Source organism: Lutra lutra, chromosome 6, assembly GCF_902655055.1.
Source record: "Lutra lutra chromosome 6, mLutLut1.2, whole genome shotgun sequence".
NCBI classification, from domain to species: Eukaryota; Metazoa; Chordata; class Mammalia; order Carnivora; family Mustelidae; genus Lutra; species Lutra lutra.
Genome location: NC_062283.1, coordinates 70,271,496 through 70,298,592, shown reverse-complemented (window position 1 = coordinate 70,298,592; position 27,097 = coordinate 70,271,496). Strand labels below are relative to the sequence as shown.

Sequence of the window (27,097 nt, the reverse complement as noted above, 5' to 3'; positions counted from 1 at the left end):
GTTTATTTTATACCCATAACATATCTGAATTTGGACTAGTCACAGTTTATAAGTCTTTTATAGCCACACATGGGTAGTGATGGTCTACATTAGTTATAAATTACTTGTGTAATCAGAATAGAAGGTATACATATATTTTTCAGGTTTACTGTGATATAATTGCAAACTGTAAGATATTTTAAATGTATATCATGATGATTTGGTATATGTTACCCAACTAGTAAATTAATATATCCATCACCTCACATATATTAATATATAAATGTATATATTTAAATATACACACACACATATAACATATTTTTGGCAAGAACATTTAAGTTCTACTCTCAGCAAATTTCAGGTATAGAAATCAGTGTTATCTGCTACAGTCATGGTACACATTAGATTTTCAGACCTTATTCACTTGATGGCTGCATATATTAATATCTCTGTATCAGATACATGACCAGTCATATCAAGGCCAATGCATAAAGACTGTATAACTCAATTAAGTTCAATTTTGCTGTCAAATGAATTTAGGTTTGCACTGATCAGGTATTGCCATCAAATGAGTTACAAAAATCTCTTTACTTATTTTTTTTTTTAAGATTTATTTATTTACTTGAGAGAGTGAGAGAACATGAGTGGGAGGGGCAGAGGAGAGGGAGACTCTCAAGCAGACTTCACGCTGAGCACAGAACCCAGGCAGAGCTTGATTTCATGACCTGGCAATGATGACCTGAGCAAAAACCAAGAGTTGGGTGCTTAACCGACTGCACCATCCAGGCGCCCCAAAATCTTTTGACTTTTAAAGCTTTCTACATTTCACAATCACAGATGAGGGAATGTGGACCTGTACTAGTCACACACCTCATCTTACCTAAACATTACAAAATGGCTGGGCTGTAGCCTATATGGTCTGGCATCATAAGCCCGCAGACCTGAGTATATTCTTTTTTGTAGGACAGGAAAGGACCTCTGATGTCCAGAGGCCGTATTGCCATTGGGACTCTGTAGGTATGGCTGGAAAGATCTCAGAGAAGGCTGGCATTTGTCCATGATGAATGAACGGCAAGTTTATAGGGCAAATATAATTATTGGTCACTTTAATTATTGTCTAATTATTTCTATTATTGGCCACTTTCTTTTTTGTTTATCTGCTAGACTTAATATTAGTTAACACTAGACTTGATTCTGCATATAAAATAATCTCATTTACTAGCATATCCGAGATGGTCAGGACCATGGACGCTCATGCCTGACTGTCTGGGCATACTCATGAAGTGTGTAGCCCTGGGAGAGCTACCTAACTACTTTGTGCTTGTTTTCAGGGTCTGACAGAACCCACCTTGCAGGCCCACTGGAACATTCACTTGAGTTATTTATATGCAAAGCCTAGGGAGCTGTGACTGGCATGAAGAAAGCACTCTAAGGAGTTCTAGCTGTTGTTGGTGTTGTTACTGACAGTCCCCTCTAGACCAGTGATTCTCAACAGGGTGTGAATTTTGCCTGCCCTGGAAGACATCTGGCAACATCTGGAGACATTTTTGGTTATCACGACCGGCACACAGAGGGTAGAGGCCAGGGATACTGGTGATGGTGAATATCCAACAAGGCACAGCACAGCTCTTCATAACAAAGAATCATCTAACCCAAAATAACAATGGTGGCAAGGCTGAGAAATTCTGCTCCAGACTGCTCTTACTTTATAGACGAGGAAAGGTACATCAAAGAGATTCAGTAATTTTTCCAGTTAAAGTAAAGCTGGAATCAAAAATTTCATCTCCTATTCTCAGTAAGTTTTGCTTTGCGAGAAAGACAAAATGAACTCCTTCTGAACATGAAGGAATTACCAAAAGTAACTTCCAAATGCTGGCCAGGTAAAAAAAAAAAAAAAAAGCACATTCTAGACTCCACTATGGCTCATTGGTACTCATAGTAGAACTCAGGGGTCAGCAAATTGTAGCTCATGGCCAAATCCACACTGCTGTTTGTTTTTATAAATAAAGTTTTATTGGAACACTGCCACACACGTTTGTTTACATACTGTCCATGATTGCTTTCATATCACAGCAGCAACAGAAACTATGAATAGATACAAAAGAGACTACATTGCCTGCAAAATTGAAAATATTTACTATCTGGCCCTGGACAAAAAGTTTGCTGATCTCTGCTGTACAGGAAAGCATTTCAAGTATTCATTACTTACAAAATAAATGATTTTAAAAACATTAAATACCAATAAGTTACTTTATCTGGTTTAATGTGAAGGAAAACATAATGTCCAGCAACATACGCCTGCAGCACAGCCTGGACACTGTATTTACCTGTATTCTGTCTTCAAGTAATGGTTAGCACGTTCCAAGCACGTTATCAAATCTGTCATTAAAAAAAGATAATTGCAATAAGGAAACTGAATGGAAGGATACTCATGCTCAAAAAAAAAAAAAAAAGATTTTTAAGTAATTTTAAATAAAAGGATTTAAAAAATTTTTTTAAAAGATTTTATTTATTTGAGAGAGAGTGAGGTGTAAGAGAGCACAAGGTGAGGGGTGGCGGGGGAGAAGTGGAGGGAGAGGAAGACGCAGACTCCCTGTTGAACAGGGAACCCAATGTGGGACTTGATCCCAGCACCCTGAGATCATGACCTGAGCAGAAGGAAGAAGCTTAACTGACTAAGCCACTCAGGCTTAAAAATGGATTTTTAAAAAGCATTTATTCACTATCTAGTTATTATCTGAATTTGTCCATTTAAAAATAAATTAAAACTGAGAATACTGTCTTCAGGATTTAACCTATTTCCTCCATTTCTCATTCCTACCACCAACCATGGTTTTTCAGCAATTGCCCAATGAAGGGTAACAGGAATTATTTCAAACAGAAAAACCAACACTGGTTCATTACTGTCCACAACATGCCTACAAAGATCATGTGTATAATAACTTCCCTTGGCAAGAGGAAAACAATTTCAAAAGCCTGATGTAGTTCATAGAGAAGGTTTGGGAACGTTTTAACTTAGCAGTTTAGCTAGAGGCATCTGAGTGACCATGGAACCACATGTTTATTGAGAATATAACCTTTCCACTCTGATTAAAAAAAGAGAATGCTCTTTGGAAAACAGAACTGAATGAACACCCAGCAATGGGCATGCTAAAATGCAATGGATTTTAATGCGTTTAGATCAACCTAGGATAGTTTCCAAAATATTCCACACTAGCTACAAAAATTCTTTCTTTCCTTAACATATTCAGTTAGGGAGCAACAGATGGTGAACGCTCAACCTGCTGGGGTCTGTTGGGATTGGCCAGATTTGATTGGCTGAGAGGGAAATGAAGGTGCACCCCCTTTCTAGAACATTTCTGCCAGCAGGGACCGAGAGCAGAAACGCTGGGTACTTCTGTGACCCTGGGCAGCCATGGAGTGTGGGTACAGAAATCACCCTGGAGCACAAGAGGTCATGCTTTCCTTCCTCATCAGTTTTTATACTCCCCTTCTCTCTTGCTCAAGTGTCAGCTCCAAGGTTAAAGCACACTGTGACAGTGACTTCACATGTGACACACACTCCCATGCTTCCTCCATGCTGGTGCACTGGTGTATGTGACTGGATGCAGGGTGTGGAGGGCAGAGATGCCACTGGTTAAAAGGCTTGTTCCCTAGGCTAAGAAATGTTGGGGAGGGCTCCAGAGAATAACCAGACCTTAAAAAAGCCCCAAAGATGCATCATCCAAGGTTTCTAGGAAAATGAGATCAACCTCTCTCACATAGGTCAGCTGATCAATCTAACATGCTTGATAAAAGTATTCCAAGTTCAGACCTAACGGCTTACAAAGACACTGCATCTTTCTCTTTCTTCACATATTCTATATTAGGTCACAATTCTGTCCCGTGATGGTGATAAAAGGAGCAAGAGGAATTCTTAGACAGACACAAGTTGACAGATCTGGCCACCTAGATCTTCTGCTATACCTGGATGGTCACTGCTGGCATAGGTCAGCAAAAATCCCCGCCCCGAAATGTGGGATCCACTCTCAAAGCGAACAGTGACTTCATTCGTGTTCAATAGGAGTTCTTTGGGGACAGGCAAACTTCCACAATATGGTCCTAAAAACAAAGCACACTTTTGGCAAATTCAAAACTTAGACCAGCACAAAGAATTGGTATATGGTATTTTTTTTCCTTAAAGGTGAATTTTAGAAGACAACACATATTTAAGATTGCAGTTGTTACCCAACTGAAATTTTGCTTATTATTAGAACTTATAATTAGTGCCTAAATGTGGACTTGATGATACTGACAAGCTATCAGTATAGATAGGGGTGGGGGTATGGCTAAATCTAGATAAGCAATAGGCTGAACTAGCTAATTGTGAACGACCCAAGAGATAGGTTTCAGTTTTTGTAAAAGAAGACTAACAAAGGTCAAATACATTAGGTAGTCAAGAAAATGTTTTCACAGAGGTGATATTCTAGGGGTCTCCTGAATTTGCTAGAAGAAACTCACAAATATTTTTTTTTTAATTTTTTATTTTTTCAGCATAACAGTATTCATTATTTTTGCACCACACCCAGTGCTCCATGCAATCCGTGCCCTCTACAATACCCACCACCTGGTGCCCCCAACCTCCCACCCCCCACCCCTTCAAAATTCTCAGATCGTTTTTCAGAGTCCATAGTCTCTCATGGTTCACCTCCCCTTCCAATTTCCCTCAACTCCCTTCTCCTCTCCATCTCCCCTTGTCCTACATGCTATTTGTTATGCTCCACAAATAAGTGAAACCATATGATAACTGACTCTCTCTGCTTGACTTATTTCACTCAGCATAATCTCTTCCAGTCCCGTCCATGTTGCTACAAAACTTGGGTATTCATACTTTCTTTCTTTTTTTTTTTTTTTTTTTTTTTTTTACAGCTTTATAAACATATATTTTTATCCCCAGGGGTACAGGTCTGCGAATCGCCAGGTTTACACACTTCACAACACTCACCATAGCACATACCCTCCCCAATATCCATAACCCCACCCCCTCTCCCAACCCCCTCCCCCCATCAACCCTCAGTTTGTTTTGTGAGATTAAGAGTCACTTATGGTTTGTCTCCTTCCCAATCCCATCTTGTTTCATTTACTCTTCTCCTACCCCCTCAACCCCCCATGTTGCATCTCCTCTCCCTCATATCAGGGAGATCATATGATAGTTGTCTTTCTCCGATTGACTTATTTCGCTAAGCATGATACCCTCTAGTTCCATCCACGTCGTCGCAAATGGCAAGATTTCATTTCTTTTGATGGCTGCATAGTATTCCATTGTGTATATATACCACATCTTCTTTATCCATTCGTCTGTAGATGGACATCTAGGTTCTTTCCATAGTTTGGCTATTGTAGACATTGCTGCTATAAACATTCAGGTGCACGTGCCCCTTCGGATCACTACGTTTGTATCTTTAGGGTAAATACCCAGCAATGCAATTGCAGGGTCAGAGGGTAGTTCTATTTTCAACATTTTGAGGAACCTCCATGCTGTTTTCCAGAGTGGTTGCACCAGCTTGCATTCCCACCAACAGTGTAGGAGGGTTCCCCTTTCTCCGCATCCTCGCCAGCATCTGTCATTTCCTGACTTGTTAATTTTAGCCATTCTGACTGGTGTGAGGTGATATCTCATGGTGGTTTTGATTTGTATTTCCCTGATGCCGAGTGATATGGAGCACTTTTTCATGTGCCTGTTGGCCATCTGGATGTCTTCTTTGCAGAAATGTCTGTTCATGTCCTCTGCCCATTTCTTGATTGGATTATTTGTTCTTTGGGTGTTGAGTTTGCTAAGTTCTTTATAGATTTTGGACACTAGCCCTTTATCTGATATGTCATTTGCAAATATCTTCTCCCATTCTGTCAGTTGTCTTTTGGTTTTGTCACAAATATTTTTTTCAAGGAGGTTTCCAGAATTAAGACTGTTCAATGCATGGTAACAATCTTATTCTCATGCAGTTTACACATTTATTTCTCTCTTACAGTACCTTTTGGTTAACCCATATAATTTATTTTGATTTGCAAAATGAAGTTTATAAAAAACCAGAAGAAATTTCTAAAGGCTTTTGAAATATTGTAGTATAACTTATGCAATTAAGAGTACAGTACATCATTTCTAGAATAAGTTAGTTGAAAAGCAATAGGAAGCTCCATGGACTTTCAAAGGACAAAATTAGATTTGGAACTACAAAAGAAAAAAAGACCTTCCTCAAACTACTCAAGTTTAAGTTTAGTTTGTAAACAGTCCTCTTGCAAATCATGTATGTAAGACATAGTAATTCTAAGAAAATAGGGATTAACAAGCAAAGTTTGAAGACAGGGGTTCTTCATTAACTTCTCCCCAAATAAAACAGTATGGAAGGAGTCAACAGCAACATCGGGTTAACAGTCCACAGTGACAGCAGTGTTGACAACAGGTTAAGGAAGGAGGAGGGAAAGAAAAAGGTCTGGAAGAGGATGAGGAACCCCCCACTAAGCATCTCTCTCCTGTATATGGGACCGGACTTCTCTTTTGTCCTGTCCAGGTCTCACATTTGGAAGATGTAATTGAATAAAAGAGAAATGTTGTGTGTTTATTTTCATGCCTCAACTCTCTGTTGTTCCCTATTATTAAGTTATAGTGCAATCCAAATTAAAAATGATGACTTACCTCTTTAGAGATTACTCATCATGTACAATTGTTTACATGAAATAGTAGCAAACTGCTTAGAATAGCACCTAGCATATAAAGAGAGCTGCAGAAGTACTTAGTAATTAGTATAAGTAGTTAAATAAATAAATGAATGAGTGAATACATTAAGAGAAACAAATAAATAATTTCTATTTTCCTTTTAGACTATGTTCCGTGGGGCGAGAAACTTTTCTATCCATCACTTTATCACCGGCAGCTTATACAAGACCTGGTATGTGGTGGCCTTTCAAATATTGTTAGAATTGGAATAAAGTTAAATGTTCTTCTGTTTGTAACAGTTTTGAAAAGCCAAACCTGATTATAAAGATGCATGAAAGATTTAATCCTGGCATTATAAAAAATCATGAAGAAGTCGGGAAGAGAAATGTGGAAGAACAAGAAAGGAAAGAAAATCACTAGTGTAATAAATATATGGCTGCTTGTAAGCTTTAACAGTGCTTGCAGCATGGTAGAGAAGCAATTTATATTAAATCCATTTTTTGGTAGAGTTATGTAGAATAAACATTTTTTCACAATTAAAGTGAGTCAGGTTACTTATACTTGACTTTTGCAACTTTGTTTTACATATGTTTGAAATTCCTTTGTTCTCTGCACAGATCAGTGCAAATCTAAGAATAAAAATGAAATAACAAGTAACGTGTTGCTATTGGTAAATCAGAATATTTTTCTAACCACACTTATCTTTCCCAGGAAGAAATAATAGTGTATATACTCCTCTCCAAACCATGATAATGATACAAATCCCTCCTCCAGTTTCTGTAGCATTCCAATGAGTCCTAATAAAAACAGTGAGGGAAGCAAATCTAAACTGATGATCAGTGAGAACTTGTTTGGATTTCTCTAGTTCAAATACATTTTGAACTAAATTATATATGTAATTTTAAGGTGTACTGTATATTCATTTGATACACTGGTATACTTTAATATGATTGTCACTATAAGAATAATTAGCACCTCCATCATATTACATAATTATTTCTTTTTGTAGTTGGAATAATTAGGTCTAGTCTTTTAGTAAGTTTGGCAATTATACAGTTGACCCTCAAACAATGTGGTGGTTAGGGATGCCAACCCTCGCGTAGCTGACCGTGTAGCTGAAAACCCATGGATAAACTTCGACTTTCCCAAACTTTTTTTTTTAAAGAAATTTATTCATTTTAGAGAGAGCACAGGCCCACTTGGGGGTGGGGGAGGGTGGGCAGGGGTTAGGGAGGTGGGGGAGGGGCAGAGGAAGAGAGAAACTCTCAGGCAGAGTCCGGAGGATGGGGCCCAATGGCGGGTGGGGGGTTTCAATCCCAGGACCCCAAAGTCATGACCTGACTGAAAATCAAGAGTTGTTCACCCCACTGACTGAGCCACCCAGGTGTCCCTCTTGATTGTCCACAAACTTAACCCTAACAGCCTACTGTTGACCAGAAGCCTTACCAGTAAGAGAAGCAGTCAATTAACACATATTTTGTATATTATATATATCATATACTGTAGTCTTATAATAAAGTAAGCTAGAGAAAAGAAAGCATTAAGAAAATCATAAGGTAGAGAAAACACACTTACAGTACTGTATTAGAAAAATTCATGTGTAAGTGACCTGCATAATTTGAACCTGCATTGTTCAACAGTCAATTTCAATACTGTGGTCTATATTCACTATACTGTGAATTAGATTGAGGCATATTTACTCCTCATTGCAAGCCTGTACCCTTAAATAACATCAATCTACCCACCCCATCGCACCAAGGTCCCCTGGTAACCACACCCTTTTACTCTGTTTCTATGAGCTTAGCTGTTTAAGATTCCACATATAACTGATACCATGCAGTACTTATCTTTCTCTGTCTGACTTATCTCACTTAGCATAGTGCCCTCAAGGTCCATTCCTATTGTTGTAAATGGCAGGATGTCCTTCTTTCTCATGGCTGAATAACTGGAATTTTTTTTTTTTTTAGATTTTTATGGAACATTTGAAAGGAAAGCTTGCAACACTGCATATATCTTCCACAAAGAGACAAGAGCGCATGTCATCATGCTAGGTTGTTACACAATACATATAACTTCCTACCCCCCCCAAAACACAAAAATATAGTAAAACTCTAATTTGGTTGTATCCTCCCACAGTCATGATAGGAATGTAAATATTCCTGGAAGAAGTTCAAAGATAAAATGTAAACACACACACTCCTTCAATCACTTTTACCCCCTCAGGCACCAATCTCTCTCCCACTATAAGTAAACCCTAGATGGGATGGGATATACCCTCTCTGTATCAACGCAAGATTATAAGCTACTCTGTTAGGGTCCTCACTGCTCAACCATCACAAGGGGCAGAGGCAGCATTAGGCAAGCAGGGAGGCTCAAAGTCTGCGTCCAACGCTTCCTGTTGTATCGCCTGTGGCAAAACATCCATTATTTCCTGTCTGAAGTCCTGACAGATAGACAGATTCCTTCTTACAGAATGGAAGTTAATAACTGCATTCTTTGAGTTATAAGGGAAAAGAGACGAAAATGGAAAAATGTGACTGACTGGCGGTAAAAGGGAAAAATAATGAATGGGAAGGCACTGAAGGAACCGACCAGTCTGTCCCAATCAACATTTTCAGTTTTCAGCCAAACTCTACGGAGGATTATAGCTCTTCTTATGACAAAGCCATCCTCCGCCCACGCCTGGCCATACAATGTATTTCTCTGTTAGTATTCTCCATCAAGGCTTTTAAAAAGGGGCTAGCTTGTATTTCTACATTCACAAAGATAACTCCAAAGAAAACCCAATATTAGCTTGGTGACTTCTAACTTGGATCATGGTTGTGGTCTCCGTCCCGGGCCCCCGTCTTTCTGGAAGGGGTCTTCAGAACAGTAGCAGGCCTGAACAGAGGACTCCCAGTTCTGGATGCGTGTGTGCTTCACACCTGGCCGTGCTGTGTGTTCTGCAGCACTTGGACTTGCTAACTTCCGTCTTCCCTCCCCTCAGTCCCAGTCAGGGAGGCGGGTTCCATCTTACTCTGCCATCCCCAGTTCCCATCAGACTGGGGCACCGGGGAAAGGCAGTTTATCAAGCAGGCAGACAAATCAGGAAAAATAAATACCTCTACCTTTTGTGCAATAAAATTGGTAGCCCTGGATTGTGGGAAGAGCCCTCAGTGATGCTGAATGGAACAGTGCTGTAGCATTTGGCACTGCACGTGAGACCAAGACCTAGCAGACAATGCACTGATTCCATGCACAAAGGAAGAAAGGGCCAGGAACCATAGGAGCTGCCTTCACTGAGCACAGTAGGCCAGTTCCTCTCAACACATCCCTTGTTTGGAGCTACTGTTCCATGAGCAGCTGTGGGGGAAACCTTTCATCTTTCCATGTGTGAATAAAAGAAAACTGTCCTACAAGGAAGAATGAACTGTCTGCCCCGGCCAAGCCCAAATTCTCTTGTTCTTCTGGCAGTCTTGACAGTCCATTCCGTACTGCGATTTATGCCATGACGACATTCTCTGTGGACTGTCGCAGACGCCACATTACAAGGCAATAACAGTTTGGTTAATGACTGCTCCAAGCCATGTCAGAAGGCTGTGTGCTTTTCATCTTGAAACAGATGAGACTAAGTAATTGTTTCGTCTGCGAGAAGGATGTGCTTAAAAACTGGGGTACATGCCATTAAGAAGCAAAAATAAACACAAACCCAGGGACCGCCTCCCCATCCCGACGCACACTCGTAGTGGTGAGAAACAAGAGACCCGACTCTTGAGAGATCTGTCATAAATCAAATTAAACAACAACCAGACAACGTCCTAAAAACTTTCATCAACCTTATGAACACCCTCTGCAGCACACATGTAATCTCTCACGAGAGATAAGAGCCTGCTGATGAGCCTAAGTGACCCGTCCCACGAGTGTCCCAGCCACTCGGCACATAACCGGCGTCCAGGAAAGTGGCCGCTGGCGCGGCCCACGTTTGTGCTGGGAGGCGTGCTGATGAGGCAATCTCTAGAAATGCTGAAGCTGCAAACGCCTTTATACTGGTATCCGTTTCCCACTTGCTTTTTTCATTGCAGTCAAACGGCACGGTTTGTCCTTGCTCGCAGACTGAAATAGGGTCATCGTACAAAATTACAGCATTTTCAGGGCCATTTTCTTCGAAAAGGAGGGGAATTAGCATAAAAAAAGGATATTCCTGGATGGTGCTATTAAAACCATAGTCACGTAAGAATGTAAGTGGCATCCCTGGAGAGTTCTGGTCTCTGGTTCCCAGACAAAAATCAGTGACAGATGATAAATGAATCAGGCCGATTCCAAGACAAAGGTGTGGCTTTCCTTGAGGCTCCGGGGCTCAGGTCAAGAAACGCCTTAAAGCTAGAGCTCAGAGGGGCTCCTGGGTGGCTCAGTGGGTTTAAGCCTCTGCCTTCGGCTCAGGTCATGATCCCAGGGTCCTGGGATCTAGTCCCACATCGGGCTCTCTGCTCTGCGGGGAGCCTGTTTTCTCCTCTCTCTCTCTCTCTGCCTGCTTCTCTGCCTACTTGTGATCTCTATCAAATAAATAAATAAATATTTAAAAAAAAAAAAAAAAAAAAAAAAAAGCTAGCGCTCAGAACCCACCGAGGCTGTTACTCCTCTCCCAACAAAAGATGGCAACTGACACTAAATGACAGTGTCTTCAGGGAAGGGTCTGGCAGAAAGGAGGAGGAGGCCCATAGCTTTTTCTCCTTGAGGCTTATGGTTATGTCAATGAGATACCCTGTGTGGAAGGGTCTGGCTGATAGAAGTTTAGGATGCTTTCTGACTTCTATCATAGCATAAAAGACAAAACAAAATAAAACAAAAACAAATAAACAAAAAGCAGTCCTTCTCAAGTAGACCCAATTGGAGGAGAATGAATGTACTTCTGAGGCCCAAAACAACTTTGCACAAGCTAGGAACTTCTTTAAAGGCTGTTTTTTAGTATTATTTTTAAAAGTTGTGAAAATTTTGCATTCTTCATAATATGTCTGGGAGACATAAACCACTTAGAAAATAGACGCTACCAATCTTGTGTTTTTTCCCTATTTAGGATTTTTCTAAAAATCAACAGACAAGGCATAATGATTAGATGTTAATGCAGTGTGCCCGATATGTATCACTCCAAAAATTATCACAGAAAACTTGTTGTAATCAAAACACTTAGCCTCGTTTCCCCATTTCTCTTGTTCCCAGTATAATGTAATGTAATGGCTGGCTTCACACTGCTGTACTTCTAGGTCACTGACAATGGTTAAAAAAATACTGGGAGTGGAAGTGGAAGTACAGGAAGTGGAAGAGAACAATTCTTGAACTTCGTGGTTTTCTATGTCTCAAATCATGCAGCAGATCAATTCAACCAATTCAACCAATTCACCATTAGGTTCCCGTGGCAAACTGGTTTCTTCCTATCCCTGACCACAATGCCTCTTGAAGCATTTTGGCTACAAAGCATTTCTTTGAAAGCTTATATTTACACTAGTACTTGTCATGTAAGTGATTTCTCAGAACTCCATCTTATTCTCAGGATACCCCAGTGGAGAGGCCTGGAGAAGTTTCCATCTCTTCCAGCAAATGACAGACAAAACTACAGCTAAGGTCTTCTTATACACAAGCTGCTGGGTCAGATGGTTTCAGGGACATTACTAGGTTTAAGAGTGGAATTGCTGGAATCAAATGCCCACACTCACATCCCAGGTCTAGGAAAGTGATAAGCAAGTTACTTGACCTATTTGAGCTTCGGTGTTCTTAGCTGTGGATGTTAATAACAGGTCCAACCTCAGGGCTATCATGACAGTCAAATGGGTTAGTTAGTCTCAAGAACTAAGCCCAGTGTGGAGCATATATTGAATGCTCAAGTGTAAGAGCCTTCTACAGCTCTTCAAGGTCTTTTCTATAGAACAAGTAGAATCCTAAAATTTTATGTAAATCAAGTCTTTTTTTAAATCAGAGGAGATATTTACAGATCAAGGAATACAGTGTGAATAAAGATACTTTATCTTTTGTGAAAATCCAGATTTTTTTTTAAGAGAGAGAGAGAGAGAATGCGTATGCGGGTGTGGGAGTAGGGTGGGCAGAGGGAGAGCGGGAGAGAATATCTTAAGCAGGCTCCATGCCCAGCAGGGAGCCCCAAATGAGGCTCCATCTCATGACCCTGAGATCATGACCTGAGCAAAATCAAGAGTCAGACACTTAACTGAGACACCCACACGCCCCCAAAATGCAGATTTTTAAAAATATATGTTTGCCAAAATCAAGCTACCTGCAATCAGATTCATTAATGAATCATATGAATTAATGAATTAATTAATTCAGTGAGCATGTACAAATGCAAGAGTGTGCTAAGCATACTCCAGATAGTGAAAAAATGAATAAAATGCAATTCCTTGCTCAGGGAACCCTATATCTGGTAGAGAAGCTAACATAATGATCTCAAACTGAGATTGGTCTCCAGTAGCAAAGGCTTAGAGAATCAACACAAGTGCCAGAGAGGGAGTAACTGATCATGCTGGACGTCCAAGAAGGCTCTGGGGCTCCGGGGTAAGTAGCAATGGATCTGGTTTGTGTGTATGTATGTGTGTCTGTGTTAGAAGGGGCAGGAAATACAGAGGAAGGAAAAGAGACCTATGGGAGGAACACTGTCAATAAAAATACCATTGCAGGAAGCTGTATGTATGATATGTCCAGGAAAAGGCACAGATACAGGGAGACTCAGCAATGAGGCTGGAAATGGGGATAGGGAGAAGAGTCAGGGAGCCTTGAATGCCACGCTGACAAGTTTCTGCAGATAGGAGGGTACAATTAATAATTTTTGAAATAAGGAAAGAAAGAAATTATATTCAATGAGATAACCTTGGCCAGCCTGGCAGGACCAGAGACTGGAGAAAAGAGAGAGGGAAACATCAGGAGGCTCTTTCCATAAGAAAGAGATACAAAGACATGGGCTGCCAGTGAAATAAAAAAGCCAAATTGAGCAAAACGATCTGTGGGCTTGGAGAGTATGCGTTTTCTGCTCATCTCACAAGGCTGGATGGAGAAGATCTGTACAGGGAGCTATTTCCAGCTCAGGGAACCCTTGCCATGTGCTTGGAATGATTCAGGCAAACTCAGGTAACCAGGAATGCACAGGGAGGGCAGGGTGTGCTGCTGCAGCTCAGCCTCTACTCAGTGGCAGGGAAGTGTTCAGGGTACTGAGGGGACCAATGTGTTTCTACACTCTTAGACCTCTTAGACAAAGAATAAGCTGTGTGCAAGGCCACTGAGGAGCGGGGGTGGGGGCGGGGTGGAAGAGGGGAGGAAAGCGGTAGGAAGGAGAGGTGGAGAGGAGGGAGGGTGATGATGGCCAACATTTGCTGAGTGCTTATTTTGTGCCTGGCATCATTCTTTTAAGTTACACGTATGTGCCTCCATCACCCAAAGATGGTAGATAGTACTAGTTTGCCCATTTTATTATTTTTTAAAGATTATTTATTTATTTATTTGACAGAGAGAGAGAGAGAGAGCACGAGCAGGGAGGAGGAGCAAGGGGAGAGGGAGCAGCAGGCTGCCTGCTGAGCAGGGAGCCCAATGCAGGACTTGATCCCAGGACTCTGGGACCATGACCCAAGCTAAAGGCACATACATAGCCGACTGAGCCACCCAAGCACCCCATTTTGCCCATTTTAAAGATAGGGGAATGGAGATATGGAAAGATAACATGATTTGCTCATGGTTAAGCAATTAATAACTGAGCATACAGCAGCAATCTGAAGGCAAGCAGTCTAATTCCAGAGTCTGCACTCTTCAGCACAAGTGAAGAATCCTGGCAGAAATGACAGTGCCAATCTCAACGCATCCTGAAGGCCAGCCTGTTTTCACCGATCCTCAGTGACCCAGGTTGGGGAGTCTGAGAAGCCAGTATTTGATTCCACCCACACTCTTCCAGCAAGTCCTTCAGGGGGTCCAGGGACAACCCTGAACTCCACACATCAAGGGAAGGCCAACTTTCAGGGGAAACTGGAATCCAGTCAATCTTCTTGAAATATCAGGAAAACAGAAATGACAATTCCTCTGGGGGTCCCTGAGAGCAGGTCCTTTCTGGTTAGCATGACTGGAAATGAAACTTAACCGTAGGATGAGTCATAAAGAGTTTTAGAGTTGAGACTAATGACCTTCAGTATGAATTCACAGCCCTCCCTCTTCAGTGTCATAAATAAAAGTTAGATATTTTATACTTGAAATGTAAGTATTTTGGTACGACACAGTGTCTAAATTAGCATTTGCTTTTCCCCCAAGTTTAAGATATTTTATTTTATTTTATTTTTTTAAAGATTTTATTTATTTATTTGACAGACAGAGATCATAAGGAGGCAGAGAGGCAGGCAGAGAGAGAGGGGGAAGCAGGCTCTCCACTGAGCAGAGAGCCCGATGCGGGGCTCGATCCCAGGACCCTGAGATCATGACCTGAGCCGAAGGCAGAGGCTTAACCCACTGAGCCACTCTGGCACCCCTAAGATATTTTAATGTTATTTTAATGTTTATATAATTAACCCGTTATTATTTTACATCATGACTATAAAAGGCCGGAAATCGAGAATCAGTACCAAAGCAGCAATCTGAACTATATTATACAATAATTTTAAATCTTAAGATATATTATGTAAATAGATTCTTTGTTTTAATCTTCAAATTCAGGCTTAAAGTGAATCTGTTCAATCCTAGGATAGCACTGGCTATCCTCAGTCAAGTCTCTTTGGTCTCATGTGTCCAAATGTAAGGTGAACTCTGTAAAGAAGGTAGCACCTTAAATTTACATTTTTTTCACAGTCTCATATTACACTGACCTCTTTGAACAAGGCAGAACTGTTTGGGAAAGACACCTGACGTAACTTAAATGAATGTAATTTCGAAAGCCAAAAAAAGTCCACCTGAGGAAAGCCGTGAAAAGGGAACCAAAGAAAACAATGCAGACTTACTTCGCATTCCTCAGGAGACATGGGTCCTCACAATTTTTAATGCAGGACATTTTTGCAAACAAGCCTTTCAAAGATCACTTTAAAAAGGGATCATGTTCTATTTTCCAAAAACGCATAATCTGAATTTAATCATGAGGAAACACTGAACTAATCCAAAGCAACAGGCATCCTACAAAATAAACAGCTGAAACTCTTCAAAACTATGTAAAGAGACAAAGTAAGACGAAGAACTCTCCCAGGTTAAAGCAGAATGAGGAGTAATGACAGCAAAATGCTGGTGACCCTAGCTTGAATCCTAGAACATAAAAGAGACATGAATATTTCTTTGGAAGGTAGTCTCAGCTTCTTTGGTCTCCTAAACAAACAAAAGCCCAGAATTCCCTCAGTTATAGTAAAAACAACCTCTACTAAGCAAACTATGATACTTCTTACAGACTTTTTTTTTAGCCAGGATATAAGCACACATGTTGGTACCTGTGTTTTAGATTCAAAATGTTTTGTTAAAAGTAAAATTTGTGTTTAAGAATATCTTTAAAAATTTATTTTGTTCTTTTTTTTTTTTTTTAAGATATTATTTATTTATTTGAGAGAGAATGAGTGAGAAAGAACATAAGCAGTGATGGCAGGGGACAGAGGGGAGAGAGAGAGAAGCAGCCTCCCTGTTGAGCAGGGAGCCCAATGCCAGGCTCGATCCCAAGACCCTGAGATCAAGATCCCAGCTGAAGGCAGACGCTTAACTGACTGAGCCACCCAGGTGCCCCCAAAACTCATTTTGTTCTTAAAAAAAAAAACAAAAATCCACATTTTCCAAAGTAAGTTTGATATTGTTTACTTTGTCAATTTGCTGCTTCCTGGCTGTTTCAAGGGTATTTTGAAAGGAAGAGTCAATGTCTTCACTCAGTAATAAATATATATGTAATCCTTCTACTCGATGTTGAATCTGAAATATCAACTATAATTATAATACCCGACAAACAGAATAATAATCCCACCTTGTCTGTATCAGGCCTTTTAAAAGCAATGAGATCAAGTGTATATTTTGCCTGATTCCTGGGAAAGCTGGTATGGCTTACACTTGTTTACAGTGCATTTTACTACCCTGAGTGTGGATCAGAATAGCGCCCAAAAGTATACGAACCAAACATTTAAAAGAAAACTGGCAGGCAGGATGAACCATTATACACGAACTGCACGATGATTAAAAGCGTACAACTCCAGCATATTCACAATTGTTAATGCAATCACATTCCAAGTACTTCCATTCTTGGCAGAGCTTACAAACACTAATGCCAAAAAACATTACTCTTTTTCAAAACATTAACTCCATATTCAAAATTGTGATAGCATTGAGTCTTAAAATCTCTTGGCATGGGTTTTAATAATTAAGTGGTTAATAAAAAAAATTGAGTTGGATAAACTAAAACTATTTGGCTATCTCAGCCACACATGTAATCATTAGAACCATCATAGATGGGAATTTCAGAGAGGTATTCCACAACATTCTTTCCCCACCGCTGTGGGCACTTTCTGCCACCCCTGCCAGCCCAGACTAGTGTTGTGGATCCCTGGGACCCCGGACAAACACTAGGGCTCCCCCTCTGCAGGCACGCCAGGTCCTGTGGCTACACTGGCTGCAGAATGGCCTCCCACTATCCCAGGAACTGGGCAACAGCCCCACAGCAACACCCACCCTGAGCTGGGGCACAGGATGGCAAAACACTCCTACCTCCCCCTCTTCCTTCGGAGGCCATGTTCCTTAGGGAAGTTCAAATTGACCAGGGGACTATTTTAACTAAGTTAACAAAGGAAATCTATTCTGCATTAATATTTCTTTTTTCTAGTTTTTTAAAAAATTATTATTTCTTTGTTTTTGCAAGAGAGGGAGAGAGAGCGAGAGATCGAGAGAGCGAGCATGAGCAGGGCACAGGAGCAGGGGGAGAATCAGACTCCCCGCTGAGCAGGGAGCCTGATGTGGGACTGGATCCCAAGACCCTGGGGATCATGACCCCAGCCTTAGGCAGATGCTTAACTGACTGAGCCACCCAGGCATCCTGTATTAAAAACATATCAACTTATGTTTGTGAGGGAAAAAATAGAAAATAGAGAGAAGACATAACAATACCAGTAGTTAAAACTTCTAAAGTCTCACTATAAGATTCTGCTGAAGTTACATTGTCTTATTTTATTGGAAGATTTTTTTTCCTATTGTCAGAACATTAGCATATATTCATATTTTACCTAACACTGTATCATAAGCAGCTTCCCATCTTAATAATCTTTTAAACTAATACGTGTTTCATATGCCAAGTAATTGTAACATGTTTTAGTTAACTGGTTCGTCACTGGACTTGATGATTCACTTTATTAAAAAAATCATTTATTCATTGAGTAGATCTACGACATCCAAAACACTGGATCAGGGGCATCTCGATGGCTCGGTGGGTTGGGCCACTGCCTTTGGCTCGGATCATGATCTCAGGGTCCTCTCTGCTCAGCGGGGAGCCTGCTTCCCCCTGCCTCTCTGCCTACTTGTGATCTCTCTCTCTCTGTCAGATAAATAAATAAAATCTTAAAAAAAAAACAAAAAAAAAACCCCCAAAACCCCCACTGGATTAAATATTATAAGTACGTGTATATGAGTAAGTGGGCCTCTCAGAATGCTCTTCAAAATGACAAAAGACACAAACATATATGCAACACACACAACATATACAGTGTACACTTTCTATATCTTGCATTTAATTTTTAATTTAATTTAAAAAAAAACATTTAATTTTTAAAAAATATTTAAGCATTTAATTTTTAAAAAATTAATTTAATCTTTTTAATTTTTAATTAATTTTTAATTTTAAAAACTAATTAATTTTTAAAAAATAAGCATTTAATTTTTAAAAAATATTCTTATGGGACTAAAATACCCTAATTTTCTTTCCAGATATTTCTTTTATTGCTATTTCTCTTACACTTGTCTGCTGGGTTTGTCTAGGCATGGAAATCTTTAAAGTAGCCATAAAAGAAAAATTCTGAGCATCATTAAATATTTTATCTTAAGAACATCCCTAGCCAAAAGTATTATTAGTTCTGCCTACATTTTAGACAAAATTGCTGTATAATATAGTACTGGGCTAAGAATGTGTTGTGGTTTTCTTTGAGTTGTGGGACTGGGACAGAGGAGTAGACATCTGGAAACAGGTATCTGAGCCACAAAGATATGGATACAAATTCTCCTTTCATATCTTAACTAGTTGTGTGATCTTTGGCGTGTTACTCAAAAACAAAAAACCCCGATTTATTATGCTTTAGTTTCCCTGCTTGTAGAAAGGAATTAATAACATTTACCTTCAAGGTGGATATAAGGATTCCAGAAAATCTATGTAAGGGTCAACCATGTGCCTGGCATAAAAACAGACACTGAACATGTTTATTTCTACAATGAGCACAAATTCTGTTTTTAAAAGATAAACCTAACTTGGTATATGGAAAATTATACAGAGAAAAATTAATTTACTTGGCTTTACTTCTACAGGTGAATTGTAATTCATTACCCATTTCCCAGTGAAGGTTCTAAGCCTTGAAAATTCGAGAAATCTAGACATACAGGGGTCAGTGCCCTGAAGCCAACGACAATCACTTCAGAACCTAGCTCCTACCATGTCATTAATCCTATGTGTTTCCTCTTTTCTGTACATTTGTGAATATACATGGGAGACGATGAAGTAAATTCACAGTGTGGGAAAGCAACATCCATTCTCCAATCCTGCTTTGGGATGATTTGCTCCCCCTTCTTGTTCTTCTCACCTCACCTCTGATTTGAGAGAGGCTGACGGCAACAGAGCCGACTACTCAGCTTCTCTGTCAGCAGACGGAATTAACTGCTCCCCTTCCAGGAAAGGTGACGGTCCCTGGGAGACACCAGCGTGGGAAAGCTGTTTCTGGCCCCTCAGTGTTTTGCCTCACATCTTATAGGAGGGCTCTCTCTGATCCACAGTCCTCCCCTCTGAATGTGAATGACATTTCCTGGCTGATGAGGGATTCCCTGAAGAGTGCTTCCACAAATTAATACACATGTGATCACCAGTAAGCGTTCCCAGGGCTTCCAGCATCCCTTGAATTCTCATGTTTCTCATTCGTTTTTTTTTTTTTTATAATGATTTTATTTATTTGAGAAAGAGATAGCATGAGTGGGAGGAGGGGCTGAGGGAGAGGGGAGAAGCAGGCTCCCCACTGAGCACAGAGCCCCACTCAGGGCTGATCCCAGTACCCCAAGATCACGATCTGAACCAAACTGAGATGCTTGATCAACTGAGCCACCCAGGCGCCACTCATTTTTCCCATCTGAATCAAGTTTAAAAGTTGCAACCAATTATATGAAATAAACTGTCTTTAGTCTGTCAGAGTAATACAGCCATCATTAAAACGACATGAAATCCCAGGGATACAAAATTCTAGATTTTTTTTTCCCATGGGGGCTAGATAAGCACAGACCTCTGAATGGTCTGCGGGCTAGTCTGGGGCTCCAGGCTGGGAGGCACCAGGAGAGAGGAAACATGTCTGCATGCAAAGCTAAAGACAACACTGAAAGGTATGTGTGTTTGAGAAATTGCCTGCAGAGCTAGTAGGCAGATAAAACCTGTATCATTTTTGGAGCTGTACGTATAGAGTATTTCCATAAACCTCTAACCTCAAAAGAACCTGTATATAAGATTTTGTCTTTATTTTTGGATTGTCTAAACCTAAGTTCTTTCCCTGGACCCAGGATGGCAGTGTCACTGTTGCAGTGATTTCAGACTCCAGGGTGCTAACTGCACACCCCAAAACACAAAAAAGCTTGATTTCAAAAGATTATTTTGGAAACTGTCCTCTGCATCTGCTGTTCCCTTATCCAGAAAATTCCGACGTCAGACATATGTACACAGTCCATTCCCTCGAGTCATTCGGGTCTCTTGCTCACATGCTCCCATACTGGAGAAGTCTTCCTGACCATCCCAGTTGAAGCAGTAGAAACCCACTCAAAAACAGGCTCTATACAACCTTCGGATGCCCTATTTTTCTTATTCTTATCCTTCTTTTTCACCGCCTCTTCTATGATAGATACATTTGATTTTCCATCTCCCCTCCCCACCAATGCAAGCTCCATGAAGGAGGAACTTAGTTCTTTTCACTGCTGTATCCCACAGAGTTCCTGAATACACGCTTGCCGTTCAATAAATATCTGTCATGTGAATGAATGACTTGTAGATGTTTTAGTCAAGTGCCATACATCTCCAATTCTCTTCCCAGTGAGATACACACTCAAACAGTGCTCCTGGGGCACACACGAGGCCAATGCTGAATCCTCTCAGATGTCTTTACCACAGCTTAGGAAGCAAGTGTATCCATGTGAGTTACCCTAGGAGTTGATAAAAGGCAAGCTTCTCTTCGAATCTTCCCAGGTTATGACACTCATCAACACACGACTTGCCCTCCCTCCCAAGCTTCAAATTACTTCATGCTCACAGAAACCTAGACCTCTTTTCTTACCATACTGATCAGAATTGGTGGTGAAGAGAAGGTAGTCAGAAGCACAGGTCTGGGATTCAATATCCAAATCTCCTAGCCTCAGGATCAGTTTCTTCCCTTTTGGTACTCTGATGGTCTTTTCACAAACCGTGTGATTTGGGTAAGTCCCTGGGTAATTCTTAGACGTCATGGTGCCACTGTCCTGATAGGTCACTATGTGCCCACAGCCATCACCTGGTAAAGAAAATGAGAATGAGAGGAGTGACATTAATTCTTACTGAGGATTGAGAGAGTCTAGTACAATCTCCAAGTCATGTATGTTATTCCTTCTTCATAGAGGGAAAAGTGAAGAAGAAGAAGGAGGAGGAGGAGGAGAAGGAGGAGTAGGAGAGGAAGGAGCAGGAGGGGGAGGAGGAGCAGGGGGAGGAAGAGAAGGAGGAAAGGAAAGAAGGAAGAGGGGGAAGGAAGAAGAGGAAGAAGAAGGAGGAAGAGGAGGAAAAGAAGCAGCAGAACGAGGAGGTTAAATTTTGTATTATTTCAGGTTATTTCATCTTGTCTCCCAGTTTAATCTTCTGACTATTTTGGACCAAAGTGTTTCACATATTAGAATGGAAAGCCCTCAGCAAATACCTCATTTGATCATACCACTTTTTCTAATCATCTATTTATCTACCATGGAAACTTGCAGAGTAGGCCCTTCGCATTCACAGATTTGCCATTTGTGGTTTCATCTATTAGCAAGGCAACGCCGTGCAATAATTTGTGGTGGAGAAAAGAATCGTCTAACTTCCAGAGGGTCACCATATAGTTAAACAAGACAGCATGGGCCACGTGCTGCTGGTAGAATTTGAGATGTAGGCTGAGAGGAGAGTAAGAGCCTGTTACAGCTGGAGATTTCCAACTGTTCGACATTCATGTCGCAGTTAATGACAGTCACAGACTGGAAGGATCCTGATAGACCCAGGATGTGTCATTAGGGAATGTGGAGGGTCTAGTGCATGGAGTGCTTGGTGCATACCAGAACTGGTACAGATGGATACACAAAAAAGCAGCAACGGCAGCTTCACAGAACTCAGAGTGAAATGGGAGACAGTTATATGCTCAGCTAACTCTAATACTGGGTGCTGTGTGTCATACCAGGAGCTTAAAGAACTGAGGAAGGCAGGAAAGGAACTATTTCAGTGAATTATCACTACTTCACTAAAATAAGACATTTCCTTAAGACTTTTCTGAATAGGGAAGTTCATCAATGGACCGACACGTTGTTCTAGTAGATTAAAGTGACTGAGTCACTCACTCAAATATCTAATGGCACGCACAGCTGGGTGGGTTGCAAGGTAAATGAGCATGCACTGCGTTCAAATGGCAAAATTCTTGTGGCCAGTATGGCTTCACATAAAAGCAAGAATTTCTGTCCTTAACTGGAGGGAGACAAAGCAGAAATTGGTTGGAGAAGGAATTCTCTGAGTAATAAAACAAGGCCTCAGCATCCCAAAGTCTCCCACAAAGAAGTCCCAATTTGGGCATAGTGGGAATCTAAAGCCCAAGGCAGCCTTCTTCCTCCTCCAACCTCTTCCTGAGCTGGAGAAGGATTGGCCTAGGGCTTTCCTTTATCCCACTCTTCTCTGGCCCTGAGGCTTATAGCACAAATGATAATGGAGGCTTAAAAAAAACAAACAAACAAAAAACCTGGCGGGGGGCAGGGCATAGAACTCCAGAAATACCCCATCTCAGCAGACAAGTCTAAGAAGAAGAATCTACCTATAACCCAGAAACTGCCACAAGATTCCCAACCCTTCCGGCCAGATGGATGGATGGGGGATAAGAGTTAACTAACCAAGAACACGAGCAGAAATGTAGATGATATTAAGATAAAACCACTGGACACCTGCACATCTGGGAGAAGCTTTGGAATTTACATGGAAGACTATAGAGACCCACAGACATTTTTGAGAAGGGAGATAATGAAAGAAATGTTTAAAAAAGGATGATCAACCTGGTAGGGCAATGCTACAGGACCTAGAATGTGGGGGGAATCTGGATCAGAAGAGCCATAGAAGGGCTAGAACTGGGGCAGCTAGAAAGGGAAAGGAAAGAAAAACAGGGAAATTCACAAGAAAAAAAAAAATCAAAGGCTCAGGAAACAAGAGGTGTTGGTGAGGATGCGGAGAAGGGGAACCCTCTTATACTGTTGGTGGGAATGCAAGCTGGTGCAGCCACTCTGGAAAACGGTATGGAAGTTTCTCAAAAAGTTAAAAATAGAGCTACCGTAGGGTGCTTGGGTGGCTCAGTCAGTTAAGCATCGGACTCTTCTCTTCATTTCAGCAGGGGTCATAATCATGGTGTCCTGGGACTGAGCCCCAAGTTGGGCTCCACAATGGGCGTGGCACTTGCTTGGGATTCTCTCTCTCCCTCTGCCCATCTCCCAGCTTGCACTCTCACTCTCTACTTCCTTCTCTCTTGAATAAACAAATAACCCTTAAACAAAAAACAAACAAAGAAAAAAACCCAGAAACTATCCTATGACCTAACAATTGCACTACTAGGTATTTATCCGAAGGATACAGTGATTCAAAGGGGTACACGGACCCCAGTGTTTATAGCAGAAGTGACTACTACCACACCAAAATAGGGAAAGAGCCCAGATGTCCATCAACTGACAAATGGATAAAGATGTATATACAATGGAATATTACTCAGCCATCAAAAAGAATGAAACCTTGCCATTTTCAATGACATGGATGGAACTAGAGGGTATTATGCTAAGCAAAATAAGTCAGTCAAAGACAAATACCCTATCATTTCATTCACATGTGGAGTTTATGAAACAAAACAGATGAACATAGGAGAAGGGAAGGAAAAATAAAGTAAGGTAAAAACAGAAAGGTGGGCAAACCATAAGAGACCTAGCTCTGGGAAACAAACTGAGGGTTGCTGGAGGGGAGGCAGGTGGGGGGATGGGGTAACTGGGTGATGGGTATTAAGGAGGATACTTGATGTAATGAACACCGGGTGGTGTATGCAACTGAAGAATCACTAAATTCTACCCCCTGAAACTAATAATATACTGTATGTTACTAACTCGAATTTAAAGAAAATCTAAAAAAAAAAAACAAAAAACAGAAAACAGACTTAGGTTTTGGTTTAATGGGGAAGACGAGAGAAGAAAAAAAAAAAAACACAAAAACGAAACCCCACTGAGGTTCTGAGTCCAGAAATGACTGCAACACTAAGGCTAATATAGAGAGAATTAGAAGCCCAGAGAGAGAGCAGGTTTGGGGCAAAGGTTGTAAGTCTGGTTAAGGCTGAGGTGACAGCTATCTTTCGTGACATCTCTGGCAGTAAGTACAAAATTGTTGAAAGTTAAATGAAAATTATACCAGAGGGAAGCATATGGTGCAGAAGCACATAGTGCACAAGGCTTTGATTTAAAATTTGAATTATTTGCCTGCTTATAAAGTCTTTCATTAAAAAGTCCAATTTATAGTTTCTCTTGAAGACTGGAAGATGTGGAAACAATGGCAGCAGGTGATCTCACCCAGCTAGTGACACTGCCCCTTTAAAGGAGAAAAGTGCCCTAGGTCCCCACCCCGTCCTAGCTGTTCTAGGACGTGCCCCACCTTGGGAGGCCATGATTTTGAGCATCCCGACAGGGCAACGCTACGGTAACTAGCGTACAAACAATCATGAGTGTTAATACACACATTACCCTCTCTAACCCACCAAGATATCACCTAGTCAAACATTTGAATACCTTTCTTCTTATGGGGAAATTCTCTCCTTTAATAAGAGAAGAAAAAGTGAACTCTTTCTGGAAAGCACAGCTAAATATTAAATGAGGCGTAATTATATGCGAATCAACTTCCATTTGATCACTATATTCTTGATTTTACTTAAGTGACATGTCATGACAAAGGAAAATCCCTGGGTATCACATTTATTCAATCCTGTAATTATTCTTCTTTCCAATCACTTTTACTCTAAAGCCCTAGAGGAAACTAATTTCACCCAGTGATACCAGCAGAAGGGAAGCAGGTCTGGCTTCAACTCTCCCATCATTACTTTGCCTGGGTGATCAGTGCCTCCTTGGAAAAATTTCTCTTTTCCATTAACTATCAGAATGATACTCTAGGAGTCTTTGTTCTTCCAAAAAACCTGAAAGGAACTGCTGAGTCCTAATTTATTAAAAAGCAAGCGGTCATCAGAAGTTTGTAATTTCACCCCTGTCTGTGCAAGGAGACTATTTAGGAAGTTTTCTGTGGCAAGCACTAATATAATACATTTATTCCATGGTATTAACTACATTAGGAATTTTCATCCTATTGTCCTTCCATGGTCTTGATGAATTCAAAAAACTAGATATACTAATAATACTGTAATAGATACCTGAAAGTTGCTAAGAGAGTAGACCTCAAATGTTCTCACCACAAAAAAGAAACGGGGATTACGGGAGGTGATGGGGCGGTTAGCTAACATCATGGAGGTAATAATTTCACAATATGTAAGTGTATCAGATCAACATACTGTAGACAAACTAACACATCATATGTCAGTTATACCTCAATAAAGCTGGAGGAAAAAAAGGACTAGAAATATGCCAAAGGGGAAAATGGAGAACTGGGAGGGAGAGAGAATGCCCACCATACCATGGACTGTATAAGGCAGATGCATGCAAATGATTAACAGTAGGGAAGCAATATTCCTAAGACCTTATCCTAACACTTAGGTAGCTTACTCTCATCACCTAGCTCTAGTGAAGAATCACTGACAAGGAAGGCAACAGAAGTTGCTTAAAAATCTATCACTTCCTGTTCCATTTCTTAAGTATCAATGACAATTTCCTGGTTCTGACTGGCAAGATGTTATCATTGAGGATAACCAAGTAAAGGGTACACAACTTTCCTCTCTATTATTTCTTGCAACTGTATATATTCTACAGTTGTCTCAGAAAAAAGTTTAATTAAAAAAATGTGTTAGTCTGGTTAAGTTTGGCTGACAGGGGGTGAAAATGAAGAGGCTTTCATTTTCTGTTTTATACTTTTCTATACTATCTGGATTTTGTTATTCTGTATAAACTATTTAAAGTATGCTTAAATAAAACATTATCCACATTTGCATTGAAAAGGTATATACTGAATGACAATCAATAAAGGAGGCCACTTTTATTCTAAAAATCTCTCTGTACCAAATTTATTACCCACATTTCTCATATGTGTCTGAGGAGCATGGGGTATCATGTCTGGGGGGGCTCTCATACATGGTCCAGTTTACAGATAAGAAAATACAATTTATATCGGCTTTCCTTTAGGTTACTTTACTGATGGTGGGGATTTAGAAATGGCTCTAGGATTTTAAAAACATTTTTGTCTCTCTTTATTCGATTTCGTGACAAATATTTGTATTTAATCTTAAAAAACAAAAAACAAAAAACATCTGAACTGCTGCCCTATCAGACATTCCTTTGGATACCTTCATGACATTCTCCTATTAAAATGAACAGTTCCCTGATGAAAGGTAAGTGACTCCTGAAATGGTCATAAACAGATGGAAAACCACTGGGTAGAAGGTTGAGGAAGAACTTCAAAGTCGAAGAAACAGGTGTGTTACCAGGTAAACTCACTGATGGATCCTAGCATGACGAAGAGTAAGGTAGTCAGATACTATGTGTCTCCTGGTAGGATAAAATGTGCCCCAGGCACCAACATCCATGAACACTCTTGCCAAAGAGCAGATTGTGAATCAATAATTAACTCCAAATCTCATCAAGCCTTTAGATCTAACTTCCAAGCTATAGGAAATGCACAAGTTTACCGACACTGCACAAGGAAGCCATTAGCCACATCTAGGCTGGGACATTCTAGGTGCAACTGACCGAGTTTCTTCAACAATGAACTGTATAGAGGCATAAAAGAAAGTATTTACGTCAGATTAAAGGAACGTTAACCAAACAGCAACCAAGTGAATTTTG

General features: G+C 40.5%; 1 protein-coding gene across 1 annotated transcript in view; it reads right to left on the bottom strand.

Moving 5' to 3' along the window:
* DCBLD1 (discoidin, CUB and LCCL domain containing 1) overlaps positions 1 to 27,097 on the bottom strand; it is a 66,940-nt gene that overhangs the window by 22,488 nt on the left and 17,355 nt on the right. Inside the window, 3 exon segments of the mRNA XM_047734682.1 lie at positions 2,310 to 2,361; positions 3,949 to 4,083; positions 21,151 to 21,363. Coding sequence (XP_047590638.1) covers positions 2,310 to 2,361; positions 3,949 to 4,083; positions 21,151 to 21,363 — 400 coding nt within the window.